Raw genomic sequence first — 17,220 nt, forward strand, 5'->3', positions numbered from 1 at the left:
TGTTTGATGGCGGGAAACGAGTTTGTAATAAATGTTAACGTAAAATAAAAAAAAAAAAACCTACCAACACATATATTTTGTGGTTGTCGGAAAAATATTTGTTATTTTACCGGTGTTTCGTTTCAAGCTTGGAATGGATGAATGTCATGGCGTATGAGTAATATGCAGTAACGTATGAAACGTGAATGAACAACTCATACGTCACCGGTTTAGTATGGCAACAGACAATTTATACCCTACACCACACTGTGGTAAGGGGTATTATGTCCTTGTGGATTTGTATGTAACATACAAAAGGAATCGAGATATACCCATGTTCCTTCTAGGCCAGTGTTCACCAGCAACAACAAATTCAACCGCTGCGTTTGTATTGGGCACACACACGATATTATCTATCCCTCTCTAGATAAACATCGTGTGCGTTAATTCATTGCTAAAACAAAGAAGATGATCGGTGGTGAGAGCAACGTTCAAACTCACCACAACTGAGATTGTGTGTGTTCACACAGACACTGCTCGCGAGCCCAGTGGTGATTAACACTGTACTAGGCATATACCGTCAGCATAAATGCCAAAATTCGTAACTAACAAAAGCAAAAAAACGTTATAAAATGAAAAACTGTTTTGAGGATTATAAATCTTATATATCATATACGAATGGGAGTAAGTAATGTAACCAAAACCGCGGAAACGCTTGGTTAAGGGATCCGTCATTACAACAAAATCTGCAATGTTATCCCATTTTCCGAAATGCTTTTTCATGAATAGGATCGTTATTTTTTTAACGTAGAAGCTTAAAATTATGCAAGTGCTAGTCCTATGTATTAGATTCAATAAAAAAATAATTTTGACTCTTTTTTTGAGATACGACTTCGGGCATTTATGGTGACGATACATATGCGCTGTTCGCAACGTACAGGTCGCATTTATTTTCCGATTCAGCTGAAAATTTGGGGAATATAATTTTTTTAGACATGGGAAGAACGCTATTGCTTGTTGGTGAAAATCGGTTCAGATTTGGATATAGCTTCCATATATATTTGCGGTCGATGTCACGTATTTGCTGCACCAAACACGCTATAAATGTCCGATTTCGATGAAATTTGGAACGTGTGACTGAATTCGATCTGTAAATCGGTTCAGCTTTTGATATAGCTGTCATATATATTTTCGGCCGATTTCACGCTTTTGCTGCAACCACGCTTTATATGTCCGATTTCAATGAAATTTGGAATGCGTTTCTGAATTTGGTCTAGAAATAAATGTGCCAAATTATGTCGAAATCGGTTCAGATTTGGATATGTGCAGATCCTATATATATTTTCGGCCGATTTCATTTGTCAAATTTTGGTGAAATTTGGAATGTTTGACAAAATTTGGTCTAGTAATAAGTGTAAAATATTATACCGAAAACAGTTCAGATTTATACACTCCCGCTCATCTGAATGGTTTACAATTTGTTCTTTGTATATGTTAAGGTCTCTTAAGCTGTGTTTAGACAACAGGTCCATAGATAGTTTTTGACAGTCCTATTCTATGCCAACATTCAGAAGAAAAATCATAACGATGTTGAATTATTTTCGGAAGATATCCCTGTTATAATAAACAAATAAAAAAGTATCAATCGGCTTTACCGACAGAGATATACCCTTAGTCTGTGTGGACTGAAGTACTTTTTTCCAAAAAAAAACTTATGTATTTAGGGGGGGTTTTCAACATTTTGGGCGTATGCACCGACAAAAGTATGGATAGGATTAAAGCTCAAATATGCAGGTATATCGATAGATAGGGATTTTTTTATAACACTCGCCTACGAAAAACATAATATCGCTGTAAACATGGACACTAGGAAAACCTTCGGTAAAAATGTCCAAAGGATCCTCGAACCACACAAAAATGTTGAACATTTGTGTACCACACACACAAGGATTGGGCAGATATGGCCAAATTTGAACATAAACTAAGTTTCGACAATATTTAGAGATCCAAAGTTTGGACCAAATCGATTGCTACGTCTATGGGAAATCTCGCGTATCATTTTAGCGAATATTTTTGAATTTCATCTAATATTCGAACAAATATTACAATATCCAAAGTGTGGACGACGGCAGTATTCGGTTCGAGCCCTCCACTACATATGGTGCCATAGGCAATTTTTAAAAACCTTCGGGCTGTTTTCTCAAGAAATATGGAATTGTCTCTGAAAAAAAAAGTACTGCCGTAATTGCGGCAGCGAATGCAAGTTGCTTCAACAAAAATCAAAGTAATTCGAGAGCAGGTCTTAAAGTGAATTTATCCAAAATTTTGTGTGGGAGGTACCCGAAGGAGTGGACAGATATAGTCCATATTCGAACCTGATCTATATCTGGTTGATATTTTAGGATATGTAAAGTATGGACCAAATCGGTCATTCCCATCAAGAGTTATCGTGCGCACAATTTTCCGAACATTTTTGAACTTCAAACTTAAACTAAGTTCGCACAAAATATTACGAAGACCAAATTTTGGACCGAAAGGGCAGATCCGTTCGAGAGTTATCATGCGCTCCAACCACTACACACGGTGTCATAGGGCTTTTTTTACCTTTCAGGCTATTTTCTCAGGAAGTATGGACTTGCCCCTGATGAAACTTGTACCGTTATATGGGGGGCAGTCAATACAAGTTGCTACAACAAAATTCAAAGCGATTCGTGAACAGCTCATAAGCTGAACTTTTCCGAAATTTTTTGTGGGAGGTACCCGAAGGAGTGGACCCATTGAGTCCTTATTGGAACCTCATTAAGTCTGGTAGAAATTTCACGATGTGCAAAGTATGACCAAATGGGTTACTTCCTTCAAGAGTTATCGTGCGCCCAAATTTTCCGAACATTTCCGAACTTTTGTGGGAGAGGTACCGGAAGGAGTGGACCGATATGATCCATCTTCGAACTTAAACTAAGTTTGGACAAAATATTACGAAAGCCAAATTTTGGACCGAATCGGTTGATCCGTTCGAGAGTTATCGTGCGCTCCAGCCAGACAGACGGACGGACATTGCTCAATCGACTCCAAATTGTCTGAAACACACTTCGTCCAAACATACTTGGGGTCTAAAACCATTATTTCGATGAGGCACATTTTGCCCGTATGAAAGTGTATATACCCTCGTTAGCATAAATGCTGAGGGTATAAAAAGAAACAAGGGAACTAGTTAGATTCAGTGACGTGGATCGAAACTAGTCTTCCCTGCCTTACCCCTTGGCGAACAATGCCAAACTTTTTCCACTAATAAATTAGTTGTTTTAAAATAATAAAACAACAACAATGGGATTAAGCCAGACTATTTTGAAAAAAAAAAAAAAACAAAATTGTATCAGCTATCCTAATAAAAGCGACGCCACCAATGTTCTATTTAATTTTACTGATTCTTGTCGGTAACCAAAAAGCGGCTCACAGAATTTCGTTACATATTTTCCCAGAAATTATGTATTGAACTTTTGAACTATGAACTTTTCGACTAAAAATATGGATTTGAGTTAAAGCTCAAAACCGGAGGAGGTACCTGAAAGAATGGGCCGGCCATTTTCTGAGGTAGTATGATATATTTGCCCTTTAGAAAATCTTTACCGTCTTAACATGGGTCCTGAGAAAAGCTTGTTAAATAAAAAATAATTTAAAAAAATTAAGTTTCAGTGTTTTATTTAGAAATGCACTTAAAACTAGAAAATAATTTGTCGCTTAGCCTCAATAAATATAAAACGCTTGCCGTTTAATTTTGCCACCATTTATAATTTAAATGCAAACGTTTTATTTGAGAGATTCTAAATAAAACACTGAAACTTAATTTTTTTAAATTATTTTTTATTTTCAACTTTTTAGTAAATACCTTTATTTGACCACTGAGAACAAAATTATAGTCAATTTAGGCCGAAAATTTAGATAAAAACTTTAAAATGCCTGAAATCGTGTAGTACCGTTATATAAAGGCTATATCAAAACCTGGACTTATATCCATAAAAATGAAGATAAAATCCTTAAAACGCTTGAAATCGGGTGGTACCACTATATGGTGGGGGCTATACCAAAACCTAGACCTATATCAACAATTTTTGGTGGAGAAGTTTTAGTACCATTGGGAACCCCAAATGCACAATTACAGCCTATTCGGGTTAAAAATGAAGATGAAATCCTTAAAACAATTGAAATCAGGTGGTACCGCTATATGGGGACTATACCAAAACATGTACCTATGTCCATCATGTTTAGTGAAGAAGTTTCTGTACCAATGGGGGGTCCCATTGCCAAGTTACAGCCAATTCGTAAAAAATGGAGATAAAATCCTCAAAATACCTGAAATCGGGCGGTACTACTATATGAGGGCTGTAGGAAAAAATGGTCCCATATTCATCTATTGTCATCCAAATCTGAAAAGTGTTCAAAGTTTTAGTTCGATTGGTCAACTGCAACTGTGTCAAAATTGAGTTACTAGATTTGAAATGCAATTTAAATAAAACACTGTTAAAACACTATAAAAATTGACAAATATTGGCTTTGATTCCATATTCAGGTATTGTCATCTAAATCTGAAAAGTGTGAAAAGTTTCAGTTCGATTGGTCAACTGCAATTATGTTAGAAATGAATTATCAGATTTGAACTAAACGGACACCAAAGCAAGTTAAATAAAACACTGTAAAAAATCAAAATCATTCGAGAGCAGGTCTTAATTGCACTTTACCGAAATGCTGTGTGGGAGGTTCCCGAAGGAGTAGTCCATAACCGAACCATATATATGCTTGGTATAAATATTACGATGTACATAGTATGGACCAAATCAGTTACTCCATTCAAAGTTTAACGTTCGCACAATTTAGCGCACATTTTTGAACTTTTGTGTAGAAGATAACGGAGGGAGTAGACCGATATGATCCATTTTTGAACTTGATCTAAGTTTCAACAAAATAGTATATAATAATTGTTCCACAAACATCCCAGAAGGGACAAGGGAGAATTCTCTCACATCAATGAGTGTACAGCATATCGCCTAGTCCGAAGACACCACTTGTAGAGAGGTTTTACATGGTTTTGCTCCCATTGAAAATTTAATTTTGCATGGCCGGGGAATTGAACCCACGACCTTTAGCGTGCAATCGTGTATATACCATTGCACCACGGTGTCACCCAACAAAATATTACGAGTGCCAAATTTTTGACCGAGTCGGTTGATCCATTCTAGAGTTAACGAGCGCTACAGCCAATCAGACAGACTGACGGACATGGCTTACTCGACTCCAAATTGTCTGAAACAGATTTCGTTCAAACATACATGGGGTCTAAAACCATTATTTCGTCACACAATTTGGTCGAATGATTTAGCCCTAAGGCCGAGAGTATGATAGTTAGCCTACGGTCTGAGGATATATAAAGTGCGATTGTTTGCCATGTTATTTTCGATCCGAACCTATGCCTGATATTTTCCATCCACTACGTCACCTTTAGTTTTAGAGTAACACATTTTTTGAAAAATTAAATCAATATTACGAGTATTAACATTTTAAAATATGTATGCGTATTTCTTTTATGTTATTGCAGAAATTGCTGCATTCCAGCCGGAATTCGTTGAGAGCATATCGAATGTCTCGGTACCAGTGGGTCGTGATGCCACATTCACATGTCATGTGCGACATTTGGGCGGTTATAGGGTAAGTTGTAAACAACCTGATAGAAGAACATACAGAAATGCAAATAACATAAAAGTCACACAAACAACATACATACATACAACATACATTTAAAAATATCAACATACACAAATGAATGTAGATATTATCGAATTTTTTATGAATAATTGCCTCAAACACTTCTGAACAAATACTCACACACAATCTCACTTCCCTGCAAGCAAAAACTATCGCGGAAGTGACTTAGGCGTGTCGCCCAGGGCAATGAAAACAGTCGCGGCGATAGTCGCAGAAGTCACGCTGAAGTGACCTCCGTTGTGAAGAAATGAACCACACCGGGGTGTCGTCTTGGAAGTCACTCGAGCGACACTTCTAGAAGATCGTTTCCGCGATAGTTCTAGAAATTAAAAAATATATATATATTTTTTCTATTCATTTTTTATTTATTTTGTATTTTTTTAATTTTTATTTATTTTTTTAGTTTTATTATTTGTTATTTTTATTTCTTCTCTTTTAGAGAAATTATTCTTTGCAATTTTGTCATTTTAAAAATGTGATGTTTTGATGCCTGACTTGGGAAGCGAACTCGGGCCTTCAGAATGCTAAGCGAGTATGCTTACCACTGCACCACCGCCTCATATAATCATCAGATAGAAAATGTTCTATATTTGTTCAAATGTTTTGAATCATTAAATAAATGTAAACAATCGCCTTGGAAGTTACTCAGAAGTCACTCCGAAGTGTCGGCATACGCGATAAAACGTAATCACAATAAGGCTGTAGAAATTGTTTGTGTAATTCACAAACGATCTTCCTTGGCGTGTCTCCGGAGTGACCTCTTAGGCGAGGGAGTGCGAAACTCACTTCCAATTGCTGGCAGGGTTATTATATGTATGAGAAAAAGTACTTAATAACACATCAATTATAAAACACAATACCAACAAACATGTATGCGCATATAAACAAAAACGCACTCACACACACAACACACATAGCAATGATTAAATGCATCAGACTCCGACATACTCACACATTTGTAGGCAACAAAAAAGTCAACAACATGTTGTGGCAGTAAATCATTTTTGGTACATTTTTCACACATTCATATTGCCCAAAAACTCTCTGAACACGCACATGCATGCAAGCATCGATGTGAAGAAACGTAGCTACTGGAATACTGCAACCAAGCAAAAAAATAGTGCAACAACCACAACAATATGAAATACAATGCATTTGCCAGGTTTTGTTTTTTTTTCTTTCCAGCTGGAGTTCAACAAACTCATTTATTTTCCCAAAATGTGCATTCATACGTTTTTGGTGTTTTTCTCACATTTTTTTATTTCTTTTGGTCTATTGTGTTCAGGTTGGTTGGCTCAAAGCTGATACAAAAGCCATTCAGGCCATACACGAGAATGTCATAACCCATAATTCCCGTGTGACAGTCAGTCATTTGGATCAGAATACATGGAATTTACATATACGAGCAGTAACCGAAGAGGATCGTGGTGGCTATATGTGTCAATTGAATACGGATCCCATGAAAAGTCAGGTAAGTTGGAAATTGCAAAATTAAAGAAAATTTAAGAAAATATAACCAAAAGCATCCAAAAAATTGGTATGAAAAGTCAAAACTTTTAACATGTAAAAAAATTTTAGGCGGTTTTGCCGACCGAGATATAACCTCAGCCTGTGAAATAACGTTAAGAAGCAATCCCAGAATAGCTTATTACCAATATAGTTCATATTTAATATAACGTTGGAGGAACGATTACGATGTACAAAGATTGAGCCAAATTGAGGTTTCTCTTAAAGAGACGTAGTTGGCAGCCGTAAGGTTTTCACAATCACAACAGTAGTGGGATTCTGTAACTCATTTTTGCTGTTATTGATAATTCCCGGTAAAATTAAAGAGCAGTACATATTGTCAGTTATGAATGTCGATATTTTTCAAGCATCGATAACTGTCCAACCATTCATCAACCACAATACATATTGCGGTTGTATGATGAATGATAAAAATGAACGGCCACACTAGAAAGCAACAACAAAGCTGTCATTCAGAACTGACAATGTGTACCCAGCTTAAAATGCTTATAATTTCGATAATTAACGAAATTTTTCGGTAAGTTAACGATGAATAAAAAGTAGTCACTCTACCGACACAAACAGTGATGCCAAATTTTCTTTATGTTTTTAGTCATAATTTTGCGATTTAATTTTACGATTTTCGTCGGTAACAGCAAAAATGAGTTACAAAATCCCACTACAGGTCTTCTGTTATCCATAGAAGAAATCATGTGATCTTCTGTTGTCTACGGAAGACTTCCAGTGTCTTCTACTGTCCAATAGGTTTTCTGTTGTCCATAGAAGACCTCCAGTGTCTTCTGTTATCTCTATATCTCAAGAGGTCTTTTGCTGTCGTTATCTGTTATCAAGTCGTCTTCTTTTGTACATACAAGACCACAAGAGGTCTACTGTTGTCTTTGTAAGACTTCAGGAAGGTTTCTTTTGTGGATAGAAGATCAAGAGATATGTTGTCCAAAGAATACTTCAAGAGGTCTATTGATCTCCATAAATGACTGCAAAAGATCTTTTGTTCCCCAAAGAAGTGTCTTCTGTTGTCCACATAAGACCTCCTGTGTCTTCGGTTATCTCAAGAGGTCTTCCTCTGTCGTTGTCTATTGTCAAGTCGTCTTCTGTTATACATAGAAGACCTCTAAAGGTCTACTGTGGTCTATATAAGACTTCAGGTTTTCTTTTGTGCATAGAAGATAAAGAGATATATTGTCCAAAGAATACCTCAAGAGGTCTTCTGTTCTTCGTAAATGAATGCAAAAGATCTTCTGTTGACCAACGAAGACCTCAAGAGGTCTCCTCTCGTCTATAGGAGACTTCAGGAGATCTGCTGTTGCTTATAGAAGACTTCCAGTGGACCTCAGTAGGTCTTCTGTTGTCATCAGATGACCTTTAGAGGTGTTCTTTTGTCCAAAGAAGGCATTGGGAAGTCTCCTGTTGGTCATAGAAGAATTCAAGAGTTCTTCAGTTGAGAGGTCTTCTGTTGTCCATAGAAGACTTCCGGTGGTCTTTTATAGACCTGAAGTGTCTTATTTTGTCCATAGAAGACATACACTGTCTTTTGTTGTCCAAAAGGGACCTCAATAGGTCTTCCGTTGTTCGTGGAAGACTTCATTGGGTTTTCAGTTGTCCACAGAAGACCTAAGAGCTCTTCATGTGTGTATAGAAGAAGACCTCAGAGGTCTTCTGCTGTCCATACAAGACCTCATGAGATCGTCTTCTGTTGTTCATAGACAACTTCAAGAACTTCTGCTGACCATAAAATACCTCTGGAATACCTCAATAGCTATTCTGTTGTCCATAGATGACTTCAAGAGGTATTCTGTTGTCCTTAAGAGTTGTTATGTTGTTTATAGAAGACTTCAAAGGACATTCTGTTGCCCATAGAAGACCTCAAGAGGTATTTTGTTGTCCAAAAAAGACCTCAAGATATCAATTGTCGATAGAAGACTTCAAGAGTTGTTCTGTTGTTAATAGAAGAAGAAGAGAAGAGGTATTTTGTTGTTTATAGAAGACCTAAAACGTTTTTCTGTTGTCTGTAGAAGACCTGAAAAGGTCTTGTGTTGTTCATAGAGGACCTCAGGAGGTCTCCCGTTAAACAGAGAAGATCTCAAGAGGTATCATGTTGACCATAGAAGATCTCAAGTGGCCTTCCGTCATCCTTACTCGTAGATGATCTCAAGTAGTCTTCTGTTGTTCTCAAAAGGCCTTCTGTTGTCGAAAGAAGACGTCAAGAGTTCTCCTGTTGTCCTGAAAAGGCCTTCTGTGGTCGAAAGAAGATCTCAAGAGTTCTTCTGTGGTCCATAGAAGACCTCAAGAGGTCTTCTATTATCCATAACAGTTCTCAAGAGAACTTCTGTTGTCCGTAGATGGCCCCGAGAAGTCTTTTGTTGTCCATGGAAGACCCCGAAGACCTCATATTCCACTCAAACACTCCAACGCAAAATCCATACTTGGATACCATAGACCTCCACCAAGGAACCCAAGGTATGCCCAAGAGTGTCGTTCAAGGAGATATCAGGAGAAAATGCGAGAGAAGAATCGCCTGTTCCACAGGAAAAAGACAGAAATGCAAAAGCGGGAGTGTGAAATAATCGAGATGTGCAGAAGTCAGAATGAAGTTCGAACATTCTACCAAAGAGTGAATCTTTAAACTGATGGCTTTGGTACAGGCACATCTTCCTGTAGAGAGCAGCAAGGTAATTTGGTGACTGTTACAAAAAGTGTATTCTGGCATTTTTCCAAATTGATGGTATTTAAAGCTAATGAAGATGAATAATATACCTTAGATCCAATTCCAGAAAATGGTTTTGAATGAACAATATGAGGTAAAGACATCAATAAACCAGCTGAAGAGGCAGCAGGAGTTGATGGCTTACAAGCCGAGCTGTATAAAAGAGATGGCAACACGCTGATAAGGTGTATGTATCAACTAGTTAGCATCATCTGGCACGAAAAACTCGTACCCGATGAATGAACCCCATCCTGTGTCCGGTTCACAAGAAAGGAAATAAGAATGTGTGCTCTAATTATACGGGCATACGTACGCTCACTATTGCGCGTACGACTAAAGCCTATACTCAACAAAATAATTGGGCCATACCACTGTGTCTTTAGACCTGGCAAATCCACCATTCATTGACCAGTTATTTACCATGCGGTAAATACTTGAAAAGACCCAAGAGATGCAGTTCAACACTTACCATATTTTTGTCGATTATAGAGTCGCCTTCGACAGCACCTTACGTTCTGAGGTAGTCCAAGCCATGTATGAATTTGGTATCCCCGCAAAACATATTCGGCTTGGTAAAAAGAGGTTTCAGAAAAGGAGACAGCCTTTTGTGTGATCTGCTCAACAAATTTCAAAAGAAATGAAAAATTCCTTTAACTGCACATTTGCTAAAAATTTTCAAATGTTGTGTGTATGGGGAAGGATATTGAACCAATATTGCCCATATTCGAACATTATTTAAATGTGAAATATTACGACGTGCACACGTTGGACCACTATCAATCACTCCTTTCGATAGTTATGGTGTCCATCACACTTTAAGTCCCAATTTACATTAGGCGAGTTTACTTGCGGCAATTGTCATTTTGTAGGAGAGAGAGGTGAGGCATATGGTAACCCTTTGCCTCTCAGCACCCTCTCTCACCTACAAACTGACAATTGCCGCAAGTAAACTCGCCTAATGTAAATTGGGACTTACAGTGATTTTTTACAACTTTCGGGTTATTATGTCAGGAAGCATGGACCATGGACTTGCCCACGAAAAACACTATGTCGCTGTAAACAGGACCACAAGAAGTACTGTTGGTAAAAATTTGTAAACAATCTTCGAACAGCAAAAATGTTGAGCTATTGTGTGGGAGGTACCCAAAGGTGTTTTTCAATATAAAACTTCTTGGAATTTGATGAAGGTTTGAAGAAAGTTTACGATGTGAAATGTTTCGGCGAAACCGGCAGGGTTATTTAGAGCTTTTGGCACATTATCACAAGAAATATGGACATGCCCCCAAAAATGTCCCGTCGAACAACCACTTGCAAAAAATTCCGTGTCGGTCCAACAAGGAACTCCACTTGTGCCAAAAATTATGAAAATTTGTGTGGGGGGTACACGAAAGAGGTGGACCGATATAGTCCATATTCGAAGCTGATACTATATGTCAGATGCAAAGTTTGGACCCAATTGGTTAGTAACTTCGAGAGTAATCGTGCGCACCATTTCAGCGATTGGTACATGAAGGTGTGGACCGATGTCGCCCATCTACGAAATTGATATAAGTTTGGACAAAATATTAAAAAACACACATTTTGGGCCAAATCGGTTAATCCGTTCGAAAGTTATAGTGGACCCAAAGTATGTTTGGAGGAAATCCGTTTGGGACAATTTGGAGTTGACCTAAACCCGTCATATAGGCTGGATCGCGGGTGCGCAAAATAACCCTCAATCGGATCAACCGACTTGGTTCAAACGTTGCACCTAGTAATATTTCGCCCAAATTCGATTTAGTTCTAAGAAGCTCCATATCGGGAACCTCCCACACAAAAGCTTAAAATTTTTTGATAAAATAGTGCCCATGATAACTCATGAACGGAGTGATCAGAACTTTTGCTCACCTATTCCGCAAAAGTGCCCTTTAAAGACAGGTTTCGAATCGCTTTAACATTTTTTTGCCACAGGTTGCCCACGCATCCCCTACTACGACGATACAATTTTTTAAAAACCTACTCCAACCAATTAAAATCACTGATGACAACGATAACTTACGAAATCAGTATCCGATTTGGTCAGAACTTGCAAGCTTGTACAGTTCCAAGAAGATATATATCGGAAAGCACTTTCTCCTACCTCCTTCACAAAAGTTGCAAATTTAAGTACATTATAAGGGATATTCAGGTGTTTGAAACGATAATTCTCGCAAGGAGTAAACGATTTGGCCGAAACTTTACTAATGAAAAACATTAAACGTAATAGTAAACTTTTGCTCAAGCTAAAATCAAGCTCGGTGATAGGCTATCTTCGCACAATTCGTTACCGTACATTCCTTGTTAAAGCTTAAATGTCATTTTAGGGCTACTTGAGGATTGTTTTAACATTTCCATCGGAGATAATACTTGTGATTCAAATTGGTTCCTGACTTAAAGACAAAGCTCTATAAATCCTAAGAATCCGGTGGCTGGCTGGTTGACACTATAACTATTGAACGCAATTTCATCTGGGTGCAGATGCGTTATGTCATCAATCCTGACTCAATAGGAATTGAGGTATCTACACCACTATCGAGTCTTTATTGCGCCATAACGATTCACGAGGTAGCTTTTGTTTATACGATGTCATACGATTCGCTCCCATAGCCTCCCCAACTGCAACACTTTGAATACTGTTTTAACCTGCTTGATATGCCTTTTGATCTAGGGGTTCTATATTATATCTATGAACCTCTCTCTACATCAGGAACATCTCATCTAACACGATCTTAACCTCCACATGTAGGCAACACACCAAAGACCAAAAAGCACCTTATTACAGTTCTCTCGTCTTCCAGTGGTAAAACTAAACAAGATCTATGAGATAGGCATTATTCTGACAAAAATTTTATCAACCATGAGTGTAAAATCATAATCGTACTTAATTGTCTCAATGCAGTCGTAGGGCGTAGGGCGAAATAGTAGAAAGGTACAGGTAAATAGTTCCGGAGATGTCACCACTCCTTAGAAAAATACCTGCTTCTCTATACGTGGTTTAGACTTTTTGTTTCTGAATTGGTCCCCAACGTTTCATAAAAGATGGGAGGGTAGCACTTTTTGACTTTAGTCTGGTCATATTTTAGTAGAAACATCGGCTAATGCTGCCTCCGGAACCCCTATTGATGATCCGCAACTGGATAGCACACTCTTATGCCAGGCAGTAAAAACGACTACAGAATTTTCGATAGTGGTGACGCGTATGACCTTTGCTGACATCCCAAATTCACTGACTGGACCACCACCCTTTTCCGGGATTTGGGAATTATAAGACCTCCAGTGTCTTCTGTTATCTCTATATCTCAAGAGGTCTTTTGCTGTCGATATCTGTTATCAAGTCGTCTACTTTTGTACATACAAGACCACAAGAGGTCTACTGTTGTCTTTATAAGACTTCAGGAGGTTTTCTTTTGTGGATAGAAGATCAAGAAATATGTTGTCCAAAGAATACATCAAGAGGTCTATTGATCTCCATAAATGACTGCAAAAGATCTTTTGTTCCCCAAAGAAGTGTCTTCTGTTGTCCACATAAGACCTCCTGTGTCTTCGGTTATCTCAAGAGGTCTTCCTCTGTTGTTGTCTATTGTCAAGTCGTCTTCTGTTATACATAGAAGACCTCTATAGGTCTACTGTGGTCTATATAAGACTTCAGGAGGTTTTCTTTTGTGCATAGAAGATAAAGAGATATATTGTCCAAAGAATACCTCAAGAAGTCTTCTGTTCTTCGTAAATGAATGCAAAAGATCTTCTGTTGACCAACGAAGACCTCAAGAGGTCTCCTCTCGTCTATAGGAGACTTCAGGAGATCTGCTATTGCTTATAGAAGACTTCCAGTGGACCTCAGTAGGTCTTCTGTTGTCATCAGATGACCTTTAGAGGTGTTCTGTTGTCCAAAGAAGGCATTGGGAAGTCTCCTGTTGGCCATAGAAGAATTCAAGAGTTCTTCAGTTGAGAGGTCTTCTGTTGTCCATAGAAGACCTCCGGTGGCTTCTGTTGTCTATAAAAGACCTGAAGTGTCTTATTTTGTCCATAGAAGATATACACTGTCTTCTGTTGTCCAAAAAGGACCTCAATAGGTCTTCCGTTGTTCGTGGAAGACTTCATTGGGTTTTCAGTTGTCCACAGAAGACCTAAGAGCTCTTCATGTGTGTATAGAAGAAGACTTCAGAGGTCTTCTGCTGTCCATAGAAGACCTCAAGAGGTCGTCTATTGTACATAGAAGACCTCGTCCTTTGTACATAAAAGACCTTAAGAAGTCTTCTGTTGTTCATAGACAACTTCAAGAACTTCTGCTGACCATAAAATACCTCTGGAATACCTCAATAGGTATTCTGTTGTCCATAGATGACTTCAAGAGATATTCTGTTGTCCTTAAGAGTTGTTATGTTGTTTATAGAAGACTTCAAAAGACATTCTGTTGATCATAGAAGACCTCAAGTGGTCCTCCGTGGTTCATAGAAGACTTCAAAAGATAATCGGTTGTCCACAGAAGACTTCCAGTATCTTCTGTTGTCCATAGAAGACCTCAAATGGTATTCTGTTGTCCATAGAAGACCTCAAGAGGTATTTTGTTGTCCAAAAAGGACCTCAAGATATCCATTGTCGATAGAAGACTTCAAGAGTTGTTCTGTTGTTCATAGAAGACCTCAAGAGGCATTATGTTGTTTATAGAAGACCTAAAACGTTTTTCTGTTGTCTGTAGAAGACCTGAAAAGGTCTTGTGTTGTTCATAGAGGACCTCAGGAGGTCTCCCGTTGAACAGAGAAGATCTCAAGAGGTATCATGTTGTCCATAGAAGATCTCAAGTGGCCTTCCGTCATCCTTAGATGACCTCAAGTAGTCTTCTGTTGTTCTCAAAAGGCCTTCTGTTGTCGAAAGAAGACGTCAAGAGTTCTTCTGTTGTCCTGAAAAGGCCTTCTGTGGTCGAAAGATGGTATTTACAACTAATGAAGACGAATAAGATACCTCAGATCCAATTCCAGAAAATGGTATTGAATGTATACCGCCTTATCAAGATGAGGTAAAGACATCAATAAACCAGCTGAAGAGGCAGCCGGAGGCGATGGCTTACAAGCCGAGCTGTATAAAAGAGATGTCAACACGCTGATAAGGTGTATGTGATGATGGTGTATGATAAGTTAGCATCATCTGGCACGACAAACTCGTACCCGATGAATGAACCCCATCCTGTGTCCGGTCCACAAGAAAGGAGATATTTGTACGAGCATACGTCCGCTCACTATTGGTTATAAGATAGTGCTAGGGATATTGCGCGTACGACTAAAGCCTATACTCAACAAAATAATTGGGCCATACCAATGTGCCTTTAGACCTGGCAAATCCACCATCCATTGACCAGTTATTTACGATGCGATAAATACTTGAAAATACCCAAGAGATGCAGATAAACACTTACAAATTGTTTGTCGATTATAGAGTCGCCTTCAACAGCACCTTACGTTCTAAGGTAGTCTAAGCCATGTATGAATTTGGTATCCCCGCAAAACATATTCGCCTTTGCAAAATGACATTAACTGATACCCTGTCCACAGTTAAAATTGGAAAGAACCACTACGAACAGTTCGGTACCAAAAAAGAGGTTTCAGATATGGAGACCGACTTTTGTGTGATCTGCTCAACAAATGTCAAAAGAAATGAGAAATTTCCTTAAACTGCATATTTGCTAACAATTTTCAAATGTTGTGGTTACTTGAAGGATATTGTACCAATATTGTTCATATTCGAAAATTATTAAAATGTGAAATATTACGATGCGCATACGTTGGACCAATATCAATCACTCCTTTCGATAGTTATCGTGTCCATCACATTTTAACAGTGATTTTTTTACAACTTTCGGGCTATTATGTCGTTGTAAACAGGACCATACGAAGTACTGTTGGTAAAAATTTGTAAACAAGCAATTCGAAATGCAAAAATTTTGAGCTATTGTGTGGGAGGTACTCAAACGTGCTTTTCAATATAAAACCTCTTAGAATTTGATGAACGTTTGGAAGAAAGTTTACGATGTGAAATCTTTCGGCGAAATCGTATACTCAATAGTTTTAGATTTCATCAGTCATCTGAATTGATACCGGCAGGGTTATTTAGAGCTTTAAGCACATTATTGCCCCCAAAAAATGTACCGACGTACAACCACTTGCAAAAAATTCCATGTCGGTCCGACGAGGGACTCCACTTGTGCCAATAATTATGAAAATTTGTGTGGATGGTACTCGATAGAGGTGGACCGATATAGTCTATATTCGAAGCTGATATATGTCAGGTGCAAATTTTGGGCCCAATTGGTTAGTACCTTCCAGAGTAATCGTACGCACCATTTCAGCGAAAATTTTTTTTCGGTTGGTACATGAAGGTGTTGACCGATGTCGCCCATCTACGAAAGTGATATAAGTTTGGACAAAATATTAAAAAACACACATTTTGGACCAAATCGGTTAATCCGTTCGAAAGTTATGGTGGACCCAAAGTATGTTTGGAGGAAATCCGTTTGGGACAATTTGGAGTTGACCTAAACCCGTCATATAGGCTGGATCGCGAGTGCGCAAAATAACCCTATATCGGATCAACCGACTTGGTTCAAACGTTGCACCTAGTAATATTTCGCCCAAATTCGATTTAGTTCTAAGAAGATCCATATCGGGAACCTCCCACACAAAAACTCAAAATTTTTTGATACAATAGTGCCCATGATAACTCACGAACGGAGTGATCAGAACTTTCGGTCCCCTATTTAGCAAAAGTGCACATACAGACAGGATTCAAATCGCTTTGAAATTGTTAACGACAGGTTGCCCTCACGCAGCCCCACTACGACGGCACAATTTTTTAAAACCTGCTCCAACCAATTAGAATTACTGATGACCACGATAACTTACGAAATCAGTATTCGATTTGGTCAAAACATGCAAACTTGTACATGAGGTTCCAAGAAGATATATATCAGAAAGCACTTTCGCCTACCTCCTTCACAAAAGTTGACAATTTTCGTTTAAGTACAGTTTAAGGGATATTCAGGGATTTGAAACGATAATTCTTGCAGGGAGTAACTTTACTAATGAAAAACATTAAACGTAATAGTAAACTTTTGCTCAAACTAAAATCAAGCTCGGTGATAGTCTATCTTCGTCGCACAATTTGTTACCGTATATTCCTTGTTAAAGCTTAAATGTAATTTTAGGGCTGTTTGAGGATTGTTTTAACATTTCCATCGGAGA

General features: G+C 38.2%; 1 protein-coding gene across 1 annotated transcript in view; it reads left to right on the forward strand.

Moving 5' to 3' along the window:
- DIP-alpha (Dpr-interacting protein alpha) overlaps positions 1 to 17,220 on the forward strand; it is a 242,818-nt gene that overhangs the window by 104,761 nt on the left and 120,837 nt on the right. The window contains exons 2-3 of the mRNA XM_073976091.1: positions 5,570 to 5,679; positions 7,022 to 7,207. Coding sequence (XP_073832192.1) covers positions 5,570 to 5,679; positions 7,022 to 7,207 — 296 coding nt within the window. The remainder of the gene's footprint in view (positions 1 to 5,569; positions 5,680 to 7,021; positions 7,208 to 17,220) is intronic.

Source organism: Musca autumnalis, unplaced genomic scaffold, assembly GCF_047663935.1.
Source record: "Musca autumnalis isolate F117 unplaced genomic scaffold, ASM4766393v1 scaffold_3, whole genome shotgun sequence".
Taxonomy (NCBI): Eukaryota; Metazoa; Arthropoda; class Insecta; order Diptera; family Muscidae; genus Musca; species Musca autumnalis.